General features: G+C 36.2%; 1 protein-coding gene across 2 annotated transcripts in view; it reads right to left on the bottom strand.

The window, feature by feature from the left end:
• Positions 1-2,389: 2,389 nt before the first annotated feature.
• The window catches only part of LOC141393541 (ADAMTS-like protein 1), a 115,311-nt gene continuing 95,720 nt past the window's right edge, over positions 2,390-21,980 (bottom strand). Inside the window, exons 15-18 of one of the 2 annotated variants that reach the window (XM_073966623.1) lie at positions 14,313-14,429; positions 3,090-3,291; positions 2,766-2,976; positions 2,390-2,703 (exon numbers count right to left, since the gene is read on the bottom strand). In XM_073966623.1, coding sequence (XP_073822724.1) covers positions 3,187-3,291; positions 14,313-14,429 — 222 coding nt within the window. In that variant the 3' untranslated portion in view covers positions 2,390-2,703; positions 2,766-2,976; positions 3,090-3,186. Of the gene's footprint in view, positions 2,704-2,765; positions 2,977-3,089; positions 3,292-14,312; positions 14,451-21,980 lie in introns of both variants that reach the window. The other variant, XM_073966622.1, reaches the window with a different exon arrangement.

The raw sequence follows: 21,980 nt of genomic DNA on the forward strand, positions 1-21,980 counted from the left end.
GGGTGCCACTGTGGTGCAATGGTACGCTGAAGGTCGTGGGTTCGATTCCCCCTCCAGGCAACATCAAATTTTCAACCATGGCAAAATACACATTTCCTTAGTATTCCAGCCATGTAAAACTTCTCTAAAAGTGCTGTACTAAAACACGCCATTCGGACTCGGCGATAAACAGTCATTGAGCTAATATGCATTGGGGTGCATATTAGAGAAGTCTCCCTTATCCCTTCTGGGATGTTTGCGGAACAATAATATTATAGCCTTAAAGCTGTGCAAACTTTTTAAGGTGATCTTGTGCAAACAATTCGAACTGAGAAAGTTTTGAAAGTACAGACCCAAACGACAAGAAACCCTAGTTGGGTTTTGTTGTGTCAGATCCAACTGGGATTTTATGGCCCCATCTAAACATGGTTAAATATTGAGTTTTTAAAGAAATTCGGGGCTATATCTCTGAAACCAATGCGAATCTTCTTCTGACCTCTGAAGCAAATCTATAGAAAAGGACAAAAATAAAATATTTGGAGAAGTAATAAACTCGAAAAATTGCCTCAAATTTCAAAATATATGCAAAAATTCTAAAATTTTTATACATTTCGCACCGTATCTCCAAAACCGTTAAGTCAATTCAAAACATGTCATTGTTGCAAAATGCCTCTATGCCGTTGTTTTCAGTACATTTTTCAACGACGATTTAATAAAACTGTCAAAAATGTAGTGAAATCCGAAACACGAGAATAAACTGTTGGTGTGAACTGTGTTTGAAATACGTGTTGTAAATAATATGATGCAAAATACCGCTGAAACAACATGAAGTAAGCATTTTAGAGTTTCAGAATGTTCTAAAGAATTGTTAAGAACTTTATTTGGAAGATTTTTGCAAAAGGTTAGTTGGTTCAACTCCCAATAGTTTAGCCGATACTGACCAGAATTTCAGCAATTATGTAAAATTTTCTATATTTTATAGATTTTGATGCCCTAGATGGCGTTTTTCTTAAGTGGTTTTTCAAAAGATAAGTTCTACTAGTTTAGGGCTACAATATTGCTAAAGACAGCCAAATTCCTATTCGTTTCTGAGATAAAGGCCTGATATATGCAAAAAAGTATAGATTTAAACCGGTTTAGATGAGGCCATAAAATACTAAAATAAAATAATTATTATTCACCAACGATTTACTAAGCACACAGCTTGACTGTAATAAGCATACAGCTTTACTTTACTTTACTGGTGGTGTATAATTTACAACTCGATTCACCCACCTGCTATTCCACCGTATTTATACCCGCTCGCTGAACCATAGTTAGGATGTTTTAAATCACAAATGGGGCAGAGGTAATAAATACGAGAGAGTAGTAGAGGTAATAATGAGTGTAGTCACAATATATCTAAAACTAAATCATCAAAACAAATATGAATACCAGAGGGAGAGATAGAGAGAGAGAGAGAGAGAGAGAGAGAGTACAACAAAAACAATAACAAAATGAACATGGATAACAGTGAGTGAATTTCTATACAGTAGTTGTTGTTGTAAATTTGATTCAAACAATAAAATTTACTGGTATCGGCACTAATACAAACGCATTGTTTGCGGTCTCACGCATACGTCTCTCTCTCTCCACAGACAGCATGTGCGTTAATGCATTGCTAAAATTAACAATCATTGAAGCAAGCGACAGCAGAACCTTCTTCATTGACTTCTGAATGAAGACTGAATGGTGGTTGTTCTCTTGTTATTCTCATCAAGGGCACGTGTGACCCTTTTTGGCGGATGCGGATTTACTGTACAATTCATATTTTTAGATTAACGGAAATGCATCTAAATTAACTTAAATACACCAGTCATTTTAGTAACAACATTGTTGTGAATCAGGCTCCCCTTAAAGAAATATTTCCAAGAGATTTAATACGCTGTGACAGTGTGTGTATATGTGACATTAGTACTTACCCATTCTTTCCTTCTCTCAAACTTTTTTATCTTACCCGTTTACCCTTTCTGAATAATAAGACCATACTTTTTTTTAACATTTGTTTATTTTATTCCATAATTTTGTTTTTGTTTATTTTTATTTATTTATTTTAATTTTTGGTATTTGTTATTTCTTTTTGGACAAAATTAGAAAAATTATTTTCTAAATGAAATTGTTGTTGTTGGAAAACTTGTTGTTGTTGTTCATCTTAGAATTAATGCATATGTACCATGTTTCATTTCATTCATTTTAGCAATTATGTAGTTAGGCAACAAATTATACAAAAATTAGTTAATTATTTACTAATTATAGTAAACTAATTATAGTAATATTTTTAATAATACATTATCATATTACATCATTATCGACATCATCATCATCATCCTCAGCTTCTGATTCATTCACTTACTTATCCTTCTTCGTCTTCTGGCTTTGTCTTCGTTTAGTTATTTTTTTTTACATTGATTTTAGAGGTCAACAATATTTATTTCATTTAAAGGCACTTTGGGATCAATACAAATGTAGTCTTCATTTTTTAATTTGGAATTTGTAAAAACAAAATCGGAATGCTGTTGAAATATTCGAAAAGAAATTAAAATAACACTCGCTGCAGCGAGCGTTTGATGGCAAACCAATGGTGTGGATTTTAGTTGTTGTTGTTGTTTTAAATGACATACCAAACCATACTACAGAACGCGATGCTTAAATCCCCAGGGTGATAACAAAGAACATTATTGGGGGCTAAAACAATATAATTTTTATAATTTTTGGGGAAAATAAAAAAATAGTGTCGATTTTCTTACCTCTGTTCAGGACTTTACACACAGTGTAACCATCCCAACAGCTTAACGCTGTGGCACCTTTTTACGGTTTTGATGGTCATCTTGTATTTCATTTTTTGTTTGCTTTTTGGAACTATACAAGATACAATTATCGTTTTTATTGGCATTTCAATTGCAGCTTCTTCTTAGATTGTTTTTGTTTGGCAAATACATTCGTTAAAAAGGAGCATAGCTGCAAAAAAAAGTTGTAGATTAAAAAACAAATAAATTAAATAAGGCAATGTATGTTAAGGACCCTATTATATAAACACAAAAATCTTTAAATACAAAGATATGAATACTTACTCTAAAGCCTGAACCAGCGGCTAGACATTTCTGCGAACACGGCTACCATCGTTACCGTAGCAATTTGAACGTCTCTTAAATTGGCTGTGAATTTCAGCTACAAATTTCTGAGTAAATTTTCCACGGTATTGGACAATGTCACAAAACTTGATGAAAATGTCACTGGAAATTCCAAAGAACTTGGCACGGAAAATGAAAATTTCTGAAAAATTAAAAGTATATTTTTGAGTACATACTAGGCAAGGGCGATTTGAAAACCTTAATGAGCCCTTCGCGTTTCTGATTCCTGGGATTGAACTGAGCAAAAAAGTCCACTGGACCATATATCTACTGTGAAAATCGAGCCTCCCGATTTTGACTTTAAGTTATTTATTGACGTTTTCTAGATATTTTGGCATATAACAGCCAAACCATTGAGATTTTCGATCCAACACAAATACAAAAATTGTAGCCAATACAGTAATTAAGAACTCTCTAATACATCGCGAAAGCATTGGAACGATCCTTCAGACAGTTTTGGTCTTGAGAAGGTGCAAATGTCGATAAATGACACTGGGCTATAAAAGTTGACCAGAAAAATATTCAAGTGTTCTGATGCAAATTTATATCGTGTTGAGATCCATGGACAACGACAATGCCTGTAGTTCGTTGGGGTCACTTCGTTTTATTTTTTTATAACGGTAAAAGTATTGAAAATCTGGGTTTCATACATTTTCAAATTTAAACGGGCATATCTTATTTTTTCCACAACGGAATTCTTTTGATCCGTCTTCCTTTTAAAGGGGTGAATAATGTCTTTTGAATAAGGTATTATTGTTTTAAATCGTTTAACAAATGGCTAAGTTATAGTGGTTTATGTCTGAAAACCCCCACAAAAAACCTATAAAGGAATTTCTCATAAATTTCAAAATAAATATTGAACAAAACAAAAAAACATTACATTTTTGAAAATTATGAGAAATTCCTTTATAGGTTTTTTGTGGGGGTTTTCAGACATAAACCTCTATAACTTAGCCATTTGTTAACCGATTTAAAACAATAATAGCTTATTCAAAAGACATTATTCACCCCTTTAAAAGGAAGACGGATCAAAAGAAATCCGTTGTGGAAAAAGTAAGATATGCCCGTTTAAATTTGAAAATGTAAGAAACCCAGATTTCCACTACTTTTACCGTTATACAAAAAATTAAACGAAGTGACCCAAACGAAATAAAGGCATTGTCGTTGTCCATGGATCCCAACACGATATAATTTTGCATCAGAACACTGGAATATTTATCGGGTCAAATTTTGTAGCACAATGTCATTTATCGACATTTTCCGAAAAGTTTGCACATTCTTAGGGCCAAAACTGCCTGAAGGAGCGTTCCAATGCTTTTGCGATGAATTAGAGAGTTTTCAATTACTGTCTTGGCTACAATGTTTGTCTTTGTGTTGGATCGAAAATCCCAATGGTTTGGCTGTTATATGCCAAAATATCCAAAAAATGTCAATAAAAAACTTAACTGCAAAATCGGGAGGCTCGATTTTCACGGTAGATATATGGTCCAGTGGACTTTTTTTGCTCAGTTCAATCCCAGGAATCAGAAACGCGAAGGGCTCATTAAGGTTTTTTGCTTCCACACAAATCGCCCCACCCTAGTACATACATATTTTTAGAAGAAACTTATTTTTTTATTTATTTTTAAATCTTCGAAAAAATTTAATATTACAATTATATAAACAAGTGGCTATAAAGAACATAAAGCAGTTGACCTTGATGTGAGTTTAATATTGTAGTAGGAGATTTAAATACAAAAGTTCTATGATCGGTTCCATTGTCAGAAAGTTCTGTCTTCTCATCACGAAATCGAAGCTTTCGGCACCAGAAATTATAAGTTTTTTTTTACCACAAAAGCTGACAACCATGCCCACCTTATATGTTTTCAGTTTGTCACATCCGCATCCACCACACTCAAATTACTGGGACTTTGTGAAAACTGCCCTCAGCGAGTCGTCATCAGAATACGTGACTCCCCCGCAGTCCGCACAATGGCACCGGCAGCACTTAACACCAGCCGTTGTTGTTCCAATTCCTGAAAATTCATCCTATTCGCAATTTAATTGCAATGGAATCCGACGTAAGATCGAGAAAATAGTGGATTTTCTGAGTCGGAACAATATCACGGTCGCAGTGGTTCAGGAAACGGTTACAACGTACTGAGAATGGTTCGCACTAGAAGTGGAAGTGGGGGATTAGCTTCCGTACGTGCAATTTATGGGGACAAAATCAGGTGTGGAACTGGAAGGTCATAACCGCCTGGTCTTGGGGGACTTTAATGGTCATCATGCCTTTTGTCGCTAGCAAAGACCTTGAGGCTTTAGTCCTCCCCAGAGTCAGAAATAGCTATCCACTTGCTTATCACCAATATGGCTTCCGTAAGCAGCACAGCACGCCATCAGCGTTCTAGTCGAGGACTCAACCAGAGCAAGCCATGTGATAGAACAGTGATGGTGGCTCTGGACTTATCAAAAGCCTTTGATATTGCCAAGCACTCCACGCTGTTTGAGGAAATCGAGCAGACAACCCTCTGCCCACATTTGAAACATTGGATAATCAATTCTATGTATGGACGATAGTCGTTCATGGAATTCGGGATCAAGAAGTTCAAGCCCCGTAGACTGAAAAAGGAAGTTACACAAGGTGGGGTTATATCTCTGGAACTTTTTAAACCCTACAAACCTCGACCACAAACAACCTCAACAATTCTAGGGATCACATTGGACAACAAGTTCATGCCGTCCCCGTATGTCACAGCTACTTCCCACAATCTGATATGTTGGAACAAGCTTCTCAAGTCTCTAGACGACAGTATCTGGGGTGCAGATAAAAAAACTATGTTGACCACATATGTATAGCCCGAAAGGTCGGTCTGTGGTAAGCTCTGCGACGCAAGTGTCGTCCGTGAATATGAGTGAAACGCGATGGAAAAATATTCAAATCTGTTAGAACGCCGAATATAGAACTGCAACAGTGTTCCTCCTCATGTCTTTAGTAGTTTTTGCTGGGCTAATGATCGTAGTCGGGAATAGGGTATTATGCTATTAATCAAAAGCTCACATGTTCAATGTCAACAGGCGACAAAACAAAACAAGTAAGAACGGCGTTAAGTTCGGCCGGACCGAACTTGTTATACCCTCCACCACAAGTTGTATTGAAGTAAAATGGAATAATTAGTTTCCTTTCGTGTATGAAGAAGACTTAATACTAAATTTCAGCAATTTCGGTAAAACAATGTGAGGCACCATTCTATGGGGGCTATTTCAAATTGTGGATCCATACCGACAAATTTCTGACGGAAAGTTTTTAGGCTCAAAGAAGACTAAATACCAAATTTTCTATATTTCGGTAAGAGAATGTTGCTAAAAATACCGAAAATCAAGAAGTACGCTTCTATGGCGATGTAGGAAGACGTGGACCTATACTGATAATACTCTTCTGGAATATTTTATAACTCTTGGAAGACGAAATAACGAATTTCAGTCATTTCGGTTGGATATTGACGTCACAATCTTCAGTATTACGAAAATCGGGAGGTACCGTTCTATGGGGGCTATATCGAAACGTGGACCTATACCGACGAATTTTAGTCAGAAATGGGGCAATATGAAAGCATGGACCTGTACAGACATATTTCTGGCGAACAGTTTTATATCACATTGAAGACTGAAAACCAAATTTCAGCCTTTTTGGTGGAATATTAAAGGCACAACCTTCAAAATACCGAAAATCGGGAGGTACCGTTATATGGGGGCTATATTAAGGTGTGGACTGATACCGACAAAATTCTGGGGGAAAGTTTTATACCCCTAAAGAAGACTACGTACCAAATTTCAGCCATTTTAGTGGGATAATGAAGCTAAAACCTTAAAAATACCGAAAATCTGGAGGTACCGTTCTATGGGGGCTATATCAAAACGTGGACCGATATATCCCATTTTCAATACCAACCATCCTGCAAGTAATAAAAACTTCTGTACCAAATTTTGACTCTCTATCTTTAAAATTGCGAGCTGTATCTTGATTTCAACAGACAGACGGACGGACGGACAGGCGGACATGGTCAAATCGACATAGAATTTTATGCTGATCAATAATATATATACTTTATAGGGTCTCCTGCGAATATTTCGATGTGTTACAAACGGAATGACAAATTTAATTATACCCTCCATATGGTGGAGGCTAATGTTTCAAATGTGTTTTTTTTTTTAAATTATTTTTCGGCTCTTACTGGCCGGCTTTTGACTTATTACATAATAATGGGTTCTTAGGCTGAATTTAAGGAATTTTGCTCTGAGGAAAGATGATGCCCCGCAGAAGTTGTGTAGGATATCATATGATCGGATCCTCAGACTATTTTTTGGAATAACTGCAGACATCAAAATAATTAGACTCAAATCCATACATCTGATCGCAATTTGAAGAAATAATTTTATTATGTCATCAAAGGTACTTTGTCCTGAGGAATGCTCAAGCCCAGCAAAAGTGGTGTAGGATATCGTATGATGGGATCCTCAAACTAAAGCATTGTGTTCAAACATTAAAAACACATTAGACCAAAAATAATTTCCTATTCTAACCCATATATTATTAATTGTATACATACACATATATGTATATAGGCTCAGCGAAATATAAACCACACACACACAATCACATAATATCGCCACTATACATTTAAAAATAGTCTGCTGTGGTTTTCTTAAAACACGTTCCCCATATTATTGATGTTAGAATTTAGCCAGACGACAGCTAATTGCAACATGATGTGTTGAATATTGTCCATGTCATCATCATCGCTCGTCTCTGTCGTATCGTAGTATCGCCCCTTGCATTTGTTTCTGGTGGTAAAAATCAGCTCTTGGTCAACCATTGTGTCATCACAATAGCAAATGGATTATTTGATGTTGAAACCACACTAAAATATTGGACAATTTTATTTTATCTATCGATTGATAGAATTGCATAGAATTTGTTGCATAGATTAGGTCGATGAACTTGTTGGAAGGGCCTTTTGAATATATAGTACGAAAAAAATTGGCAGAAAATTTCAAAATTCTCCCACTAACATATATCTTAAACTTTACTATTTAAATCATACTTTAAAAATCATCGAGAAGTTGTTTACATATGCATACATTTCATATGCACATATGTATTTTTATCTGTATCTAGTACTAAATGAAAAATTGTCCCTCCTCTCTTTGAGTGAATTTCATTTTTAAAGTTTCCTAAGTTTCCTACATTCAACTCTGGGGAAATCAATGAATATTGTTGTTGTTATTACTGAATGGATATCAACCACGACAATGGCAATAGGCCAGTTCACGATTTCAAACATCATGTCACTTTAGAAGAAGAGCAAGAAGAAAAAAAACAAATGACCCCATTAGAAGCTGTGAAGTCACTTAATGGACATCTCCTTGCCCATTCAACTCTTTCTTTCTTCCACAATAATAAAAAAAATTGTTTTGCAATTTTTTCGAGTTCATGTCATTTGTACTGCTACAACAACTACTCGATGTGTGGTCATATTTTGCTCTATTGCAAATTGCAGGAAAACCACAAAAGCAAAACCTCTATCAAAATTGTACTTAGACTCGACATACGAAGAGATCTGTGATGTGTTTGTCTTGTCCTATCAGTTTTTCACATCCATGAATATGTATTTTGGATATTTTTGCATTATGCCAAATGCACATAACAAAATAGTGCATTTGTGAGTGTATTCATGTATGCATGTGCATTTGCATTGTGGCTTTTAGGCATATGACAAAAATGTTCATTCCCATATTTGTGTGACCGACCGACCACATGAGCAGTTTAAAAATTAATTCCAAAATGTTACATTTGCATATTCAATTTTGTCCTAATGCAAAATGTGTGACAATAAATGTAGACGACTGGCACTTCATTTGCATTGTGTCTGTCTCTAAGTTGGAAGAAATACTTTGAAATTCAACAAAATTTCTGATTAATTTAATTCAATTAAATTATGAATATATTGTATTGGGAATTATAATATAATTTTTGAATCATATTTTAAAGATGTTCCAATTCAATGTTGGGTTAGGAAGAAGATAGATATGAATAATAAAAGTTGAAATCATGTGGAGAATGAGACACTTTAGAAAGTTATTAGAAAACGAAGGATGAGTGATGTATTAAAAATGGTGCTGAGTTCACTCATGCCGAAACGTTTATACACTAGGGTTATGACTTTTTTACACTGGAAGAAAATTACGTTGCATCAATGAAATTTGTCATTGATTTTGAACCAACGTAAGACGTCATTGTATTAATGAAGAAGTTTCATTCAGTTTCGTAAAATAACTTTCATTATTTTTTCATAGTATTAATGTGAAAGTTTCGTAGTAATAGTAGAATTGTAACTTTTAACTAATTTATTGAATTAATAAAGAAGTATCATTGGATAATTGAGGAAATTTCATTGGAACAATGAAGAAATTCATTATGGTTATTTAATGAAACTTTTCATTTATTCAATGAAACTCTACGTTGGTTCAAAATCAATGAAACATTTTTCTTTCAGTGTACAACCTCATTTCCCTGTGTGATATTTTGATCAGGTTTTGCTTAAGATTGACGTAGGGGATGGAAGATACCAAGCAACGGACCTGACCGGTTTTAACATGGCAAAGCCCAGGATTTATCTTGGTCCCTCTTTCATCTCAAGTGGACACTGACCTCCCCGTGGTGTCACCTGGGGAACTGCCTTTAACACCCGTTAAAGGTAGTGAGCTAACATGTGCCGCGCGTTCACCCATAAGAACGTTAAAAACTTGGGTTTGGGCGTCGGGTTAGTAACCCTCCCCTAGAAAAAACAGTCTACTATGAAAAAACGAAAGAAAAGAAAAACAAACCCCTCTAAAGTTGACGAACCCCGCAAACGTTTTAAGGACCATGATTTGCGAATCTGCACCTGGAATGTTCGCACTCTTTATAGAGAAGGTGTAGTTTACGCATTGGCAGATGTACTTGAAAAAGTACAAGGCCGACATTACTGCCATACAGGAAATACGATGGAACGGGAAAGGCGTCACAACAACACCTAAAGGTGACGCACTGTATTATAGCTGCCATGACACAAAGCATAAGTTTGGTTGCGGATTTGTAGTTAGTCGGAGACTAAAACATCTGGTATCCAGCTTCACTCCAGTGAATGAAAGACTTGCTACAATTCGATTAAAAGCAAAATTCTTCAACATCAGCTTAATCTGCGCTCATGCTCCAACCGAAGATAAGGACGAACAGACCAAAGATATATTCTACGAGCGCTTAGAAGAAACAAATTGTTCTAGGCGATTTTAATGTCAAAATTGGAAAGGAGAATATCTTTGGACAAACAGTCGGGAAATTCAGTCTACATAGTGAAACATCAGACAAAGGAATGAGGCTGATAGACTTCGCAGCGGCAAAAAACATGGTAGTTAGCAGTACCAGATTTAAGCATCTCGATATTCATAAGGGCACTTGGCTGTCTCCAGACCAAAGAACAATAAATCAAATTGATCATGTTGTGATAGATGGAAGACATTCATCGAGCGTGTTGGATGTGCGATCGTTCCGAGGCGCAAACATTGATTCGGACCACTACCTCGTTGCAGCAAAGGTACGTACCCGTCTAAACGTTGCAAATAAAGCACGGACGGACACAACACGAAAGTTGGACGTCGCTAAGCTGCAAACACAACAGATAGCCACAGCATATTCCACTCAACTGATAAATAAATAAAAGCGCTTCTCGTCCCGATAACATATCAGCACAATGGCAAAACATTGCCCACTCCATGCAAACAGCCGCAAAATCAGTACTTGGATACCAGAGACCTCCACCAAAGAATCCATGGTATGACCAGGAGTGCCGTGCTGCTACCGAAGAAAAAAATGCGGCATATAGGGCTACTTTACAATCAGTAGCAACGCGTAGCGCACGAGAGAGGTATCGGGAGAAAAGGAAAGAGGAGAAACGTATTTTCCGCAGGAAAAAGAGAGAGATGGAGAAGAGGGAGTGTGAACAAATAGAGATGTACAGGAGACAGAACGAAGTCCGAAAATTCTACCAAAGAGTGAAGCATCAAACTGATGGCTTTGGTACAGGCATGTCCTCCTGTAGAGACCAACAAGGTAATTTGGTAACTGATACAGATAGTGTGCTCAGGATATGGAAAGAACATTTTTCCAAACTGTTGGTATCCGATAGCAGTGAAGACGGCGAAGATACCACAGATCCAATCCCAGAAGATGGTATTGAATGTATACCGCCCAGCCAAGATGAGGTAAGGACAGCAATAAACCGGCTGAAGAATAATAAGGCGGCAGGAGCAGATGGCCTACCAGCCGAGCTGTTCAAAACCGGATGCGACACGCTGATAAGGTGTATGCATCAGCTAGTTAGCACCATCTGGCAGGAAGAACGCGTACCCGACGATTGGAACGTGAGCATCCTACGTCCAGTCCACAAGAAGGGTGATAAGACTGTGTGCTCCAATTACAGGGGCATAAGTCTGCTCCCTATTGCATATAAGATAGTATCTGGCATATTGTGTGAGAGACTAAAGCCTATGGTCAATGAAATTATTGGACCCTACCAGTGCGGCTTTAGACCTGGCAAATCCACCATTGACCAGATATTTACTTTGATACAAATCCTGGAAAAGACCCAAGAAATGCAGATCGACACCTTCCATCTTTTCGTCGATTATAAAGCAGCATTCGATAGCCCTATACGTTCAAAGGTGTTCCAAGCCATGTCTGATTTTGGTATTCCTGCAAAGCTCATTCGGCTTTGTAGAATGACATTAACTGAGACGAGATCCTCAGTTAAAATAGGAAAGAACCTCTCCGAAGAGTTTATTACCAAAAGAGGTTTCAGACAAGGAGACGGCCTGTCGTGTGATCTATTCAACATCCTGCTGGAAAAGGTCATACGAGACGCGAAGGTCAAAAGAAATGGAACGATATACACGAACAGCCATATGTTACTGGCTTATGCCGACGACATTGACATCATGGGCCGATCGGTAAAGGAAGTAACTGACACCTTTGCAAAAGTCGAAAGAGAATCTGCTAAAGTTGGTCTGGCAGTAAACGGCGAAAAAACCAAGTTGATGGTATCAACGCGTAATATGTCCACAAACCCCGCACCATCTGTGAATGTTGGTACCTACAATTTTGAGGTAGTAAAGGACTTCGTCTACCTCGGCACCGCCATAAACACAACAAATAACATCAGTTGTGTAATACGAAGAAGAATAGTGTTGGCTAACAGATGCTACTTTGGGCTGAGTAAGCAGTTTAGGAATAAAGCCACCTCTCGTCAAACAAAAGTAACACTTTACAAAACACTGATACTACCCGTGCTAATGTATGGTTCCCAAGCATGGGTACTTGCTCAAGCAGATAAGGCAGTGCTTGGTGTGTTCGAGAGAAAAATTCTTCGAAAGATCTACGGGCCAATCTGTGTTGACGGCGAATATCGGCGTCGTATGAACAACGAGCTGTATCAACTATACAATGACATCAATGTAGTTGAACGAATCGAGATACAACGATTGCGATGGCTAGGCCATGTTATAAGAAGGAGTGATGATGAACCCGCAAAAACGGCGTATAAATACGGGCCGCATGGAGGTTCTCGCAGATCTGGAAGGCCAAAGCTTCGTTGGAGCGAACAAGTGAAACGAGATATCAGAAAGTTACATATCCCAGACTGGGAAAATACAGCAGCAAACAGAGAGGATTGGAGATTTTTTCTTAGTTCGGCTTATGGAACAAATGTTCTGTAAAAGGCCAGCTAAGTAAGTAAGTAAGTTTGCTTAAGATTAGATAAAATCTTAATTATAAGGTGATTCGATAAAAAATCTCACACACAAAAAGCTATTAAAGTTTTTATATATGAGCTTTGTTGAGAGAAATTGGAGTCAACATAAGCACATATATAACTCAAAACAAGCTTTGAAGCCACGCGACTTAACCAAAATGACATATGCATTTGTTTCTAGCCAACTTTTGACTTATTTCATAGCCATATCATTACACATATATCAATTTATATATATTGCGGATGTGTTCTTATATACTGCTGATGTGGTCTTACATATTGTTGAAGGAACTAACGACATTATTGATCCAACATTTGGTATTGTAAAAATTACCATACATATTTTTGAAGGGACAAATTACACGATTTGCTTAAAACATTAAATTTCCGAAGCGCTCCATATAACAAAACTATTATTGTTGGGATAATTACATACCGAAGTAGCAATATCTTTACAATATACAAAAAATTTTGAAATACTTATTATAATATTGAAATTTTATTTTTTTAATATAAATTCCTTGTTAAATTTCAATAAAAAAAGGGATACAATTTCCCTTTAATAATTGGCAACAAGTGCTTTCCTCTTTGCTTTCCTACTTTTTACCGGTTCCTTTTCTCTCTTCCTCATAATCAGCTATGGCTGCTTCAAAAATATGCACTTCTTTAAACTGAATTGCGACGAAAAAAATATGAAAAGGTAGCTTCTGCATAAATAAGTACGAATAGAAGATGATTGGTGTACGTGTAGGAGGAGTTGCCGTCTTGTCTTGTCCCTGTTGACATGAGTGGCTTTGCATGAACATCCGCCACGTAAAGGAACTCCATTTCTCCGTTAAAGAAGCTAAAAAGAAGAACAGCAACAGAATACAACAACAGCAACAACTAAAAAATGAGGTTGCACTTAAGTGGCACTACACGGAGTACGTGGGTCATAATGAGGAAGACTTGTCAAGACGTCATCAGTATTGTGGTATGGTTAAACAAGACACCGTTTCGTAGGGGAGGTAGAGAGTTTTGTTAAGAATAGAAAACCATTTGAAGGCGGCAGATATTAACAAATTGAAGCAAATTTCTGGTTGCTCGAACACTTTTGTGTAGGTTAGGAAATACCCGAACTTCGCAAATTAATATAAATATAATCATTGTAATTCAAAACACAACCTGAGTAATAAATTAAACAGGTGCCAAAACTCACAACAACAACCTGTTGGTGTTTTCTTTTTAATAAACTGCATGAAATTAATATTACTTAACGTTGTTTCTTATTATGTTCTTTACTTCGGACCATTTCTAAATTACTTGTTGTAAATACATTCAGTCATACATAACTCACCTGTAAGAGCTTACTCGACAGACCATTTAGATACGGCGGCAGTAAGAACAAGGCATTGCTGTGAAGACTGCTACCACTGCTGCTGGCATTTGACTGTGACAGTTCACCATCCTGGGCCTGTTGAATTAAGTGGGAATGCTTAAATGGGAAATGAATAATAAGGAAACAAAAAAGGCAAAGCAAAAAGGAAATACAAAGGAAGAGAAGAAGAAAGAACGGAAGTTAACATTTGATATGATTATTATTACTTTTAAACGAAACATTTTCTAGGTTTTTTTTCTGACAACTTTGTATTACAATTACAAAAAAAATGCAACAAACACCCAAACACTCCTTAATTTAAACGATGCTTATCCTTTTTCCTTCAATTCGTTATGTCCGCTTTTTTGTTAGAAAACAAATTAAAGCAACCATTAAAACAACACTCAAACGACAATCAGCTTTTACTGGAGTATAACTCAAAATAATACAACTTTGCCACTTAAATTAATTTTTTTGCTTTTCAGTTTTTTGTTGTATTTATTGTAAATTTGAATGGTCCTCCATGGCCAGCTCTTGTTGTGGTTGCTGTGGCAAATAGTGCCATAACAAGAGCAACAAAAACGAGTGGATAAACGCAAAAACCAATTTGTGCAATCAAAAAAATACAAAATATAATGGCTGAACGTTTGAAACTTCTCAAATGCCAAAACGGAAGAAATGACTTTAGTTGGATGATCAGGGAGAATACGAAATTATATTATGGGGAGTGACTAACAGCCAGCCAATAGATTGAGATATATAAAGCTTTTGTCAAAAACTTTCCAGAAAGGCCAATAAGAGACTCTATATAACCAAAGAATATTACAGCGCAGCTAATACAAACGAAAATAGAGAAACGTGTAATAACTGACCGTACAAACGATCCACATAGAATCGTAATTTACTCCCTTTAGTTAATTTTTTAATATCGAAACCTACAGTATCTCACAGCACGATCCTGGCAAAACCACTGATTGCAAGTTATTCCCGAAATTATCAGTAGAACACAACGGTATTCGGACCTACATATGTCTACGGCAATCAAGTGACATGGTTGCCGGCGTCTCAACTGGCAATAATTGATAATCAACATCTTCTGAAACAGAAGATCAAATATAAATAAGGTAAAAAACAACCATAGTATTTTTGTGGGAAAAACTGAAAATAATATCTTATTTTTTAAGACTTTGTCTTATTGGGCTTTAAGGTCCTTGTTTGTTAATGAAAAATAAAGATTATTTTATTTCATTTTTTATCCGACGTTTCGTTGGTGTTTCCCAACATCTTCAGGGATAATTTATTAAATCTGGCAACAACAGATACAGAGTAAAGATTAAAATTTATACATTTGTTTTCACCTTATTTTTAAGAAAATCTTTACTTACATATAATCTTTCGTCAAGTTTTAACATTTAAATTCGTCAAGTTAGTGTAAAAATTTTACGACACAACAATTAAACTAAAATAAATGCAAAAATAAATACGATTAAATGTAAATATCACAATGGTTTCTTAAAAACTAGGTATCACAGCTGTTAGGTAAAACACGACTAAAAAATTGCCAAGGTATAAATTGAGTTTGTGTTGTCCTTGTCTTCTTTTCTATTTATTGCGTGTTCCATTTTCTGCTGTATGCGTAAGCTCTCTAACGTGAATCTCTTATTCTCTATTCTTTCTTTGTCTAGTATGTTTACATTGTCAAGATCAGCTGTATGGTTGCTTTCAAGACAATGTTGCGCTAAAGCTGTTGTTTGCTTCTTCTTTTGTATATCGTTGTTGTGCTCGGATATTCTTGTGCTTAGGCTCCTTTTTGTTGTACCAATGTACACCTTGCCACATTGTTGTTCAGAATTTCCTTTGCATTTTATTTCATAGACCACATTGTTTTGATCACCTGTTTCTGTTTTAGTTTTTGTTTGTGTGTATAGTGAAGCTATAGTTCTATAGGGTTTGTGTGCTAAAGAGACATCATCTTCATTTATAATTTGTTTCATTTGTTTTGATTCGGTCAATCGTGGTATGTATTGTATGCTATAGAATTTAGTGTTGCCAGATGTGATGCTTTTTGGTCTATTTTGGGATTGTGATTTTTTAATTAGGTTATTTATTAATGTGATCGGATAACTATTATCTTTGAGAATTTTTCTTAGCTTCTCGATGTTTTTACTCCTGAAGCGTTCGTGGCTGAGAGTTAACACTTTTTTAATCAGGTTTGTGGCGGTATTTATCTTTTGTTGTAGAGGTTGGGTGGAGTGAAAATTCATTATTCTGCCGGATGACGTTGGTTTCATATACCAATCTGTGTATAATCTATTACCAAATTTGTGAATTTTTATGTCTAGGAATGGTATGCAGCCATTTTCTTCTATTTCAATGGTGAATTTTAATTTCGTATGATATTTGTTAAATGCTTCCAATATTTGTATTTCTTCTCCCTTTTTAATTATTGCAAACATGTCGTCCACATATTTCGTCAAGAATTTGAATCGGATATTTTCTTTGTCAAGATCTTCTACAATTTGCGTCAAGAGTGTGTCCAGAACGATGTCCGCTATTGTTGGGGATAGGGGGTTCCCCATAGGCATTCCATATATTTGGCTGAAAAAGTTTCCGTCATACATAAAGTAATTATTATCGTTAAGGCAAAATTGCAGTATTTTTAAGAATTGCGACTTGGGTATCTTTGTGTGATTTTTTAATATTTCCCACTGTGCCATTATGTTTTTGATAGCCAGATGTATCGGTATGTTGGTGAACAACGATACCACGTCGAAAGATACTAGAATGTCGTTTTCATCCATAATTATGTCGTCTAACTTCATTTTTAGTTAGAATGAGTTTTTTACGTTGTAATTGTCCACTATTATGTTTTTTAATATATTTCCAATATATTTTGAAAGTTTGTAGCATGGCACTTCAACGGATGATGATATCGGTCTAAGTGGCATATTCTCTTTATGTACTTTTGGAAGACCGTATAGTCGTGGGGCATTGGATGCATGTGTTGTTAGTTTATATTTTTCTTGTAGTGTAATGTAGTTTTGTTTAAAAAGATCAGTGATAATTTTATTGTTGGTTCGTTGTAGTTTTTGTGTTGGATCAGTTCTTATTCTTTTGTAAGTAGCTTTGTCTTCAAGGAGATTGTTCATTCCGTTCTTATATGTTTCACTGTACATTACTACAGTTTTGTTGCCCTTATCTGCCTTTGTAATTATGATTTTGTCATTGTGTTTTTTAATGAAGCTTTTCGTGTCCTCAAATATTCGAAGAATAAATTTGTCTTTCTGGCTTATTTTTGTTGATAATCTTTATTTTTCATTAACAAACAAGGACCTTAAAGCCCAATAAGACAAAGTCTTAAAAAATAAAATAAGAAATAGAAAGGTCGAAAAACAATATTAAACCAGTGAAAATAATATCGTTATGTAAGTCGGACTATTGGAAAGGTTTGGATAAAAACAAATAACATTAATTCGTATATACAAATTTCGAATAATTTACGTATAAATGGTAGATACCAAGCTTAGCCCATTAAAATAACATTCTAATTTGTCTTATGATCTGACTTAACCACCCTTGAAACGCAGCATACTGGTTGGATGTTTAGGACTTCGTTAGACTCCTAATTTTTCAATGTACCTCTTAGGTCATTACAGCTCAACTTGAAAGGTAATTAATTAAAAACAATTCTATAAAATGACCGTCGCCTTAATGACTCAAAATGCTTCTGTCTGTTTTCGCTCTGTTTCTTCATAACCATAATATAATATACCAACTAAGATATCACAGATACCAAATGCAGAGGTATAGAGATTTAGACTTCGCCACAATAATTCAGTCATAACTCCAGACAATACGATCAATATCGGCCACTTTAGAAGTTAAACTAAATTTGGAGAAAATAACGACATCCAACGTTTGGATAAATTTGGTTGCCCCGTTAAAGGGATATCGTGCATACCATTTTAGTGACATTTTTTAAATATTGGAGGGAAGTTGTTGCCAATCTTCGAAATGAAACTAAGTTTGGACACCTTTTGGGCTGTTTTCTCAAGAAGTAGGGACTGGCCTTGAAAAAGCATTTACCGTCGTAATTGAGGCAGCGAATGCGAGTTGCTTCAACAGAAATCAAAGTGATTCGAGAGCAGGTCTTAAAGTGGACTTATCCGAAATTTTGTGTGGGACGTACCCGAACCAGTGTACAAATATAGTCCATATTCAAACCTGACATACCTATGACAGATGTATTCGGATGTGTAAAGTATGGACCAAATCGGTCACTCCATTCAAGAGTTATCGTGCGCACAATTTTTCCGGACATTTTTGAACTTTTGTGGGGGAGGTACCTGAAGGTGTGGGCCGATATGGCCTATCTTCGAACTTATACTAAGTTTGGACAAAATATTACGAATGCCAAATTTTGAACCGAGTCTGCAGATCCGTTCAAGAGTTATCGTGCGCTCCAGCCAGCCATACAGACGGACGGACAGCGCTAAATCAACTTCAAATTGTCTGAAATGGCTTTCGTCCAAACATACTTTGGGTCGAAACCCATTATTTCGATGAGGCACATTTTGTCCATATGAAAGTGTATATGTATACCCTCCATACCATATACCGTTAGCATAAATGCTGAGGGTAGATATGTTCTTTGCCGTGGAAGATCGATAAAGAAAATAAGGAACTAGCGATTCTGAATGTTCTTAGCGAATATGGCGCTAAGGCTAATGACACTGTATCACTATCACCTTGTTTTATACTCTCAGCCTTTAGGCTAACGAGATATATGGTTGGGTTAGGTTGAAAAGAGGGGTGATTCAAGATCACCACATGTCCTTAAAAAGAAAGGGCATACACTGAAGCCAGAAGAGGCCTGTGTGCGCTCTAATTTTATGTGTCCTGGAAGTTGTTAGTTTAGGAGTTCCGTCCCATTGACGTAGTCCCTCAAGTTTTTGAACCCGATGTCCTTGATATGGTCGAGTACTGTAATTATGTCGTTTCCCATTAGCTGAGTTCTCAAGATTGTGAAAGCCTGACAGTGGCAGAGATAGTGTTCCAACGTTTCGTTGTCCTCGCCACATTCCCTGCATTCACTATTCTCTGCACAGCCTATCCTGTGCAGATGCGAGATATATACAGATTGACGTGATCAAAATTGTGCCTCATAGAAAAATTGGTTTTAGACCCCGAAATCCTATTCAGAAAATTTGGAGTCGGTTTAGCCCTGTCCGTCTGATTGGTGCGCACAAAAGCTCTCGAAAGCATCAATCGATTCTGAACAAATCTGAGAAACCACCTCGTAATATTTTTCCAAATTTTAGATCAAGTTCGAGAGTGGAACATATAGGTTTACTCCAATTCTTCCTCTAAAAAATTAAATTTTCGCTTAAGTTACGCTAAATTAAGTTCCCGGATCGTTTTTGAAATTTTTATAACCGATTCCTATTGATACGAGGGCTGCACGATAACATCCAGGCGCCATTTGACATTTCCATTGGATTTTACTGACAATTGACATTTTTTAGCATAAACGTGGTCAGGACAGTTTGACATACGATCATGTGTTATGTTGTTTACAGTGACTTGAAAAAATCACTTTGCAAAAAAAAACTTGGAATTTACTTGTGAACATTTTCGTCCGATCAAAAACGAAAGGTATGAAGGCCGTTGTGCCAAAAAAATATGCCGTTCGTGATCGGATAATGCAAGATCGCCACGATATACACCGTGAGAACTTTGGGAATTTCTTCCACCAACTAACATTTCATATACCATGAAAAAATGGGTTTTTTCTCATTGAATCCCGTGTCAATGCATATCGGTGCAAGAAATTTCGAAAAATACGATCGATGTGCTATAAACCACGTTTATTAGATGGATCCAGGTGACAAATCATGTAACTATGCGTATGAGCCCGTTCAAAAACCATGTTTTGTAGGGGTCTCAATCGGAGTGGAAAAGTGCTTCAACACTTGGTTTGAGCCCATAAAAAAGTTTCTAAATCATGCTTGACACTACTTAAGAAAACATTAAAACTATTATTGATGGTAAAAATTCGCGTTTTCATTGTTAGGCCAGAAAGTTAACGTGCAACCCTCGTAATGGCGTAACAGCTGTAAGCATCCCTACGGTCACCAAGTGTAGTAACTGGTGAGCACGACAACTCTCGAACGGAGTATTCGAGTTGGTTCAAACTTTGCACATCGTAATATTTCTGTCATTTTTAGATACAATTAGAAGATGGGTTATATCACTCCCCTCCCTCAAAAGTACATAAAATGTAAAACTTGAATCCGTTTTTCAGATCGTTTGGAAATTTTAACAGAAAATAGTCATTGTGTCATTATTGGCTGATTGATTATTGTTGGCTAACATCTTGTCATATTCGTCTGCGTGACTTCAGCTTCAAGATCCGCCTTTGACACTACCACTGGGTCTTCATCTTGGTGCTCCAAAGGACATACAGTATGCAAAGTTCATATTCGTACACCCCTAAAAAATGAATAAAATCGTTATTAATTCCATATTTTATGTGCAAATATGAAATAATTTATAGGAATTACCATAACGGAGAAAGATTTAAGAATAACAAAACAAATTTTTAATTTATTCCGTCATTTAGGTATAGATGGCGCCTGTGTGGGTGGCAAAGTTCGTATTCGTACACCTATAAGCACTATATATTTGGAGTTTTTAAGGATTTTCAAAGCAAAATACCGCACATTTTTTTTCTTTTCTTCTTTTGGAATGCCTCTGCTATAGAAATATGTAAAAATAACGGTAATTTTATTAAAAATTTTGCATGAATAAAAAGTCGGACGAATATTTGAAATAATTAAGAAAAATGTGCTAGATATGATTAACTATTGCAGTTTATTCCCGAATTTTGGACGAAAATAGCTAATAGCAGTCCTTCTGTATCAATATTCGAGGTTTAATATGAAAATAAATGTTGTCAGCGTTTGGAAATGCAAAGAAACGTAATCCGGGCTTAGGTAAAGTAAACACATTTTTGGTTTTTACTTGGTGAAAATCGCACGTTTAGTTTTATATTTGACATTAAATGTATTGAAGTTTAATTGTGAATCGGTTAGCATTTCGCCTGAACTTTTGAGAATGTCTTAGTTTGAGGAGGCTACAACAGTCTATGCCAGCATCCGGCAAAAAGGGGCACACGTGCCCTTGATGAGAATAACAACAGACCAACCACTATTCAGTCTTCGTTCAGAAGTCAGTGAAGAAGGTTCTGCTGTCGCTTGTTTCAATGATTTTTAGTTTTAGCAATGCATTAACGAACACGCTGTGTGTAGAGAGAGCGAGAAAGAGTCGTATGCGTGAGACCGCAAATAATGCGTTTGTATTAGTGCCGATACCTGGTCTATGCATTAGCGAGCGAATGTAAATAACGGAGATTAGCTGGTGGGTGAGTTGAGTTGTAATTTAGACCGTAAATTAAAACCGTCAGTGAATTTTAACCTAAGTAAAGCTGTGTGCTCAGTAGGATTATGATGTGTCCTTTGTAAAGAAGTAAAGTCTTGGGTGAAGTAATTAAAGTCGTTAAGCATTGTAGAATACACGGAGTTAAGTTAAACCGAATTTATTACAATGTTGCTCGATTTGTCCCTTTCTATCTTTCACTTATTTATT

This window comes from Musca autumnalis, unplaced genomic scaffold, assembly GCF_047663935.1.
Source record: "Musca autumnalis isolate F117 unplaced genomic scaffold, ASM4766393v1 scaffold_2, whole genome shotgun sequence".
Classification (NCBI taxonomy): domain Eukaryota; kingdom Metazoa; phylum Arthropoda; class Insecta; order Diptera; family Muscidae; genus Musca; species Musca autumnalis.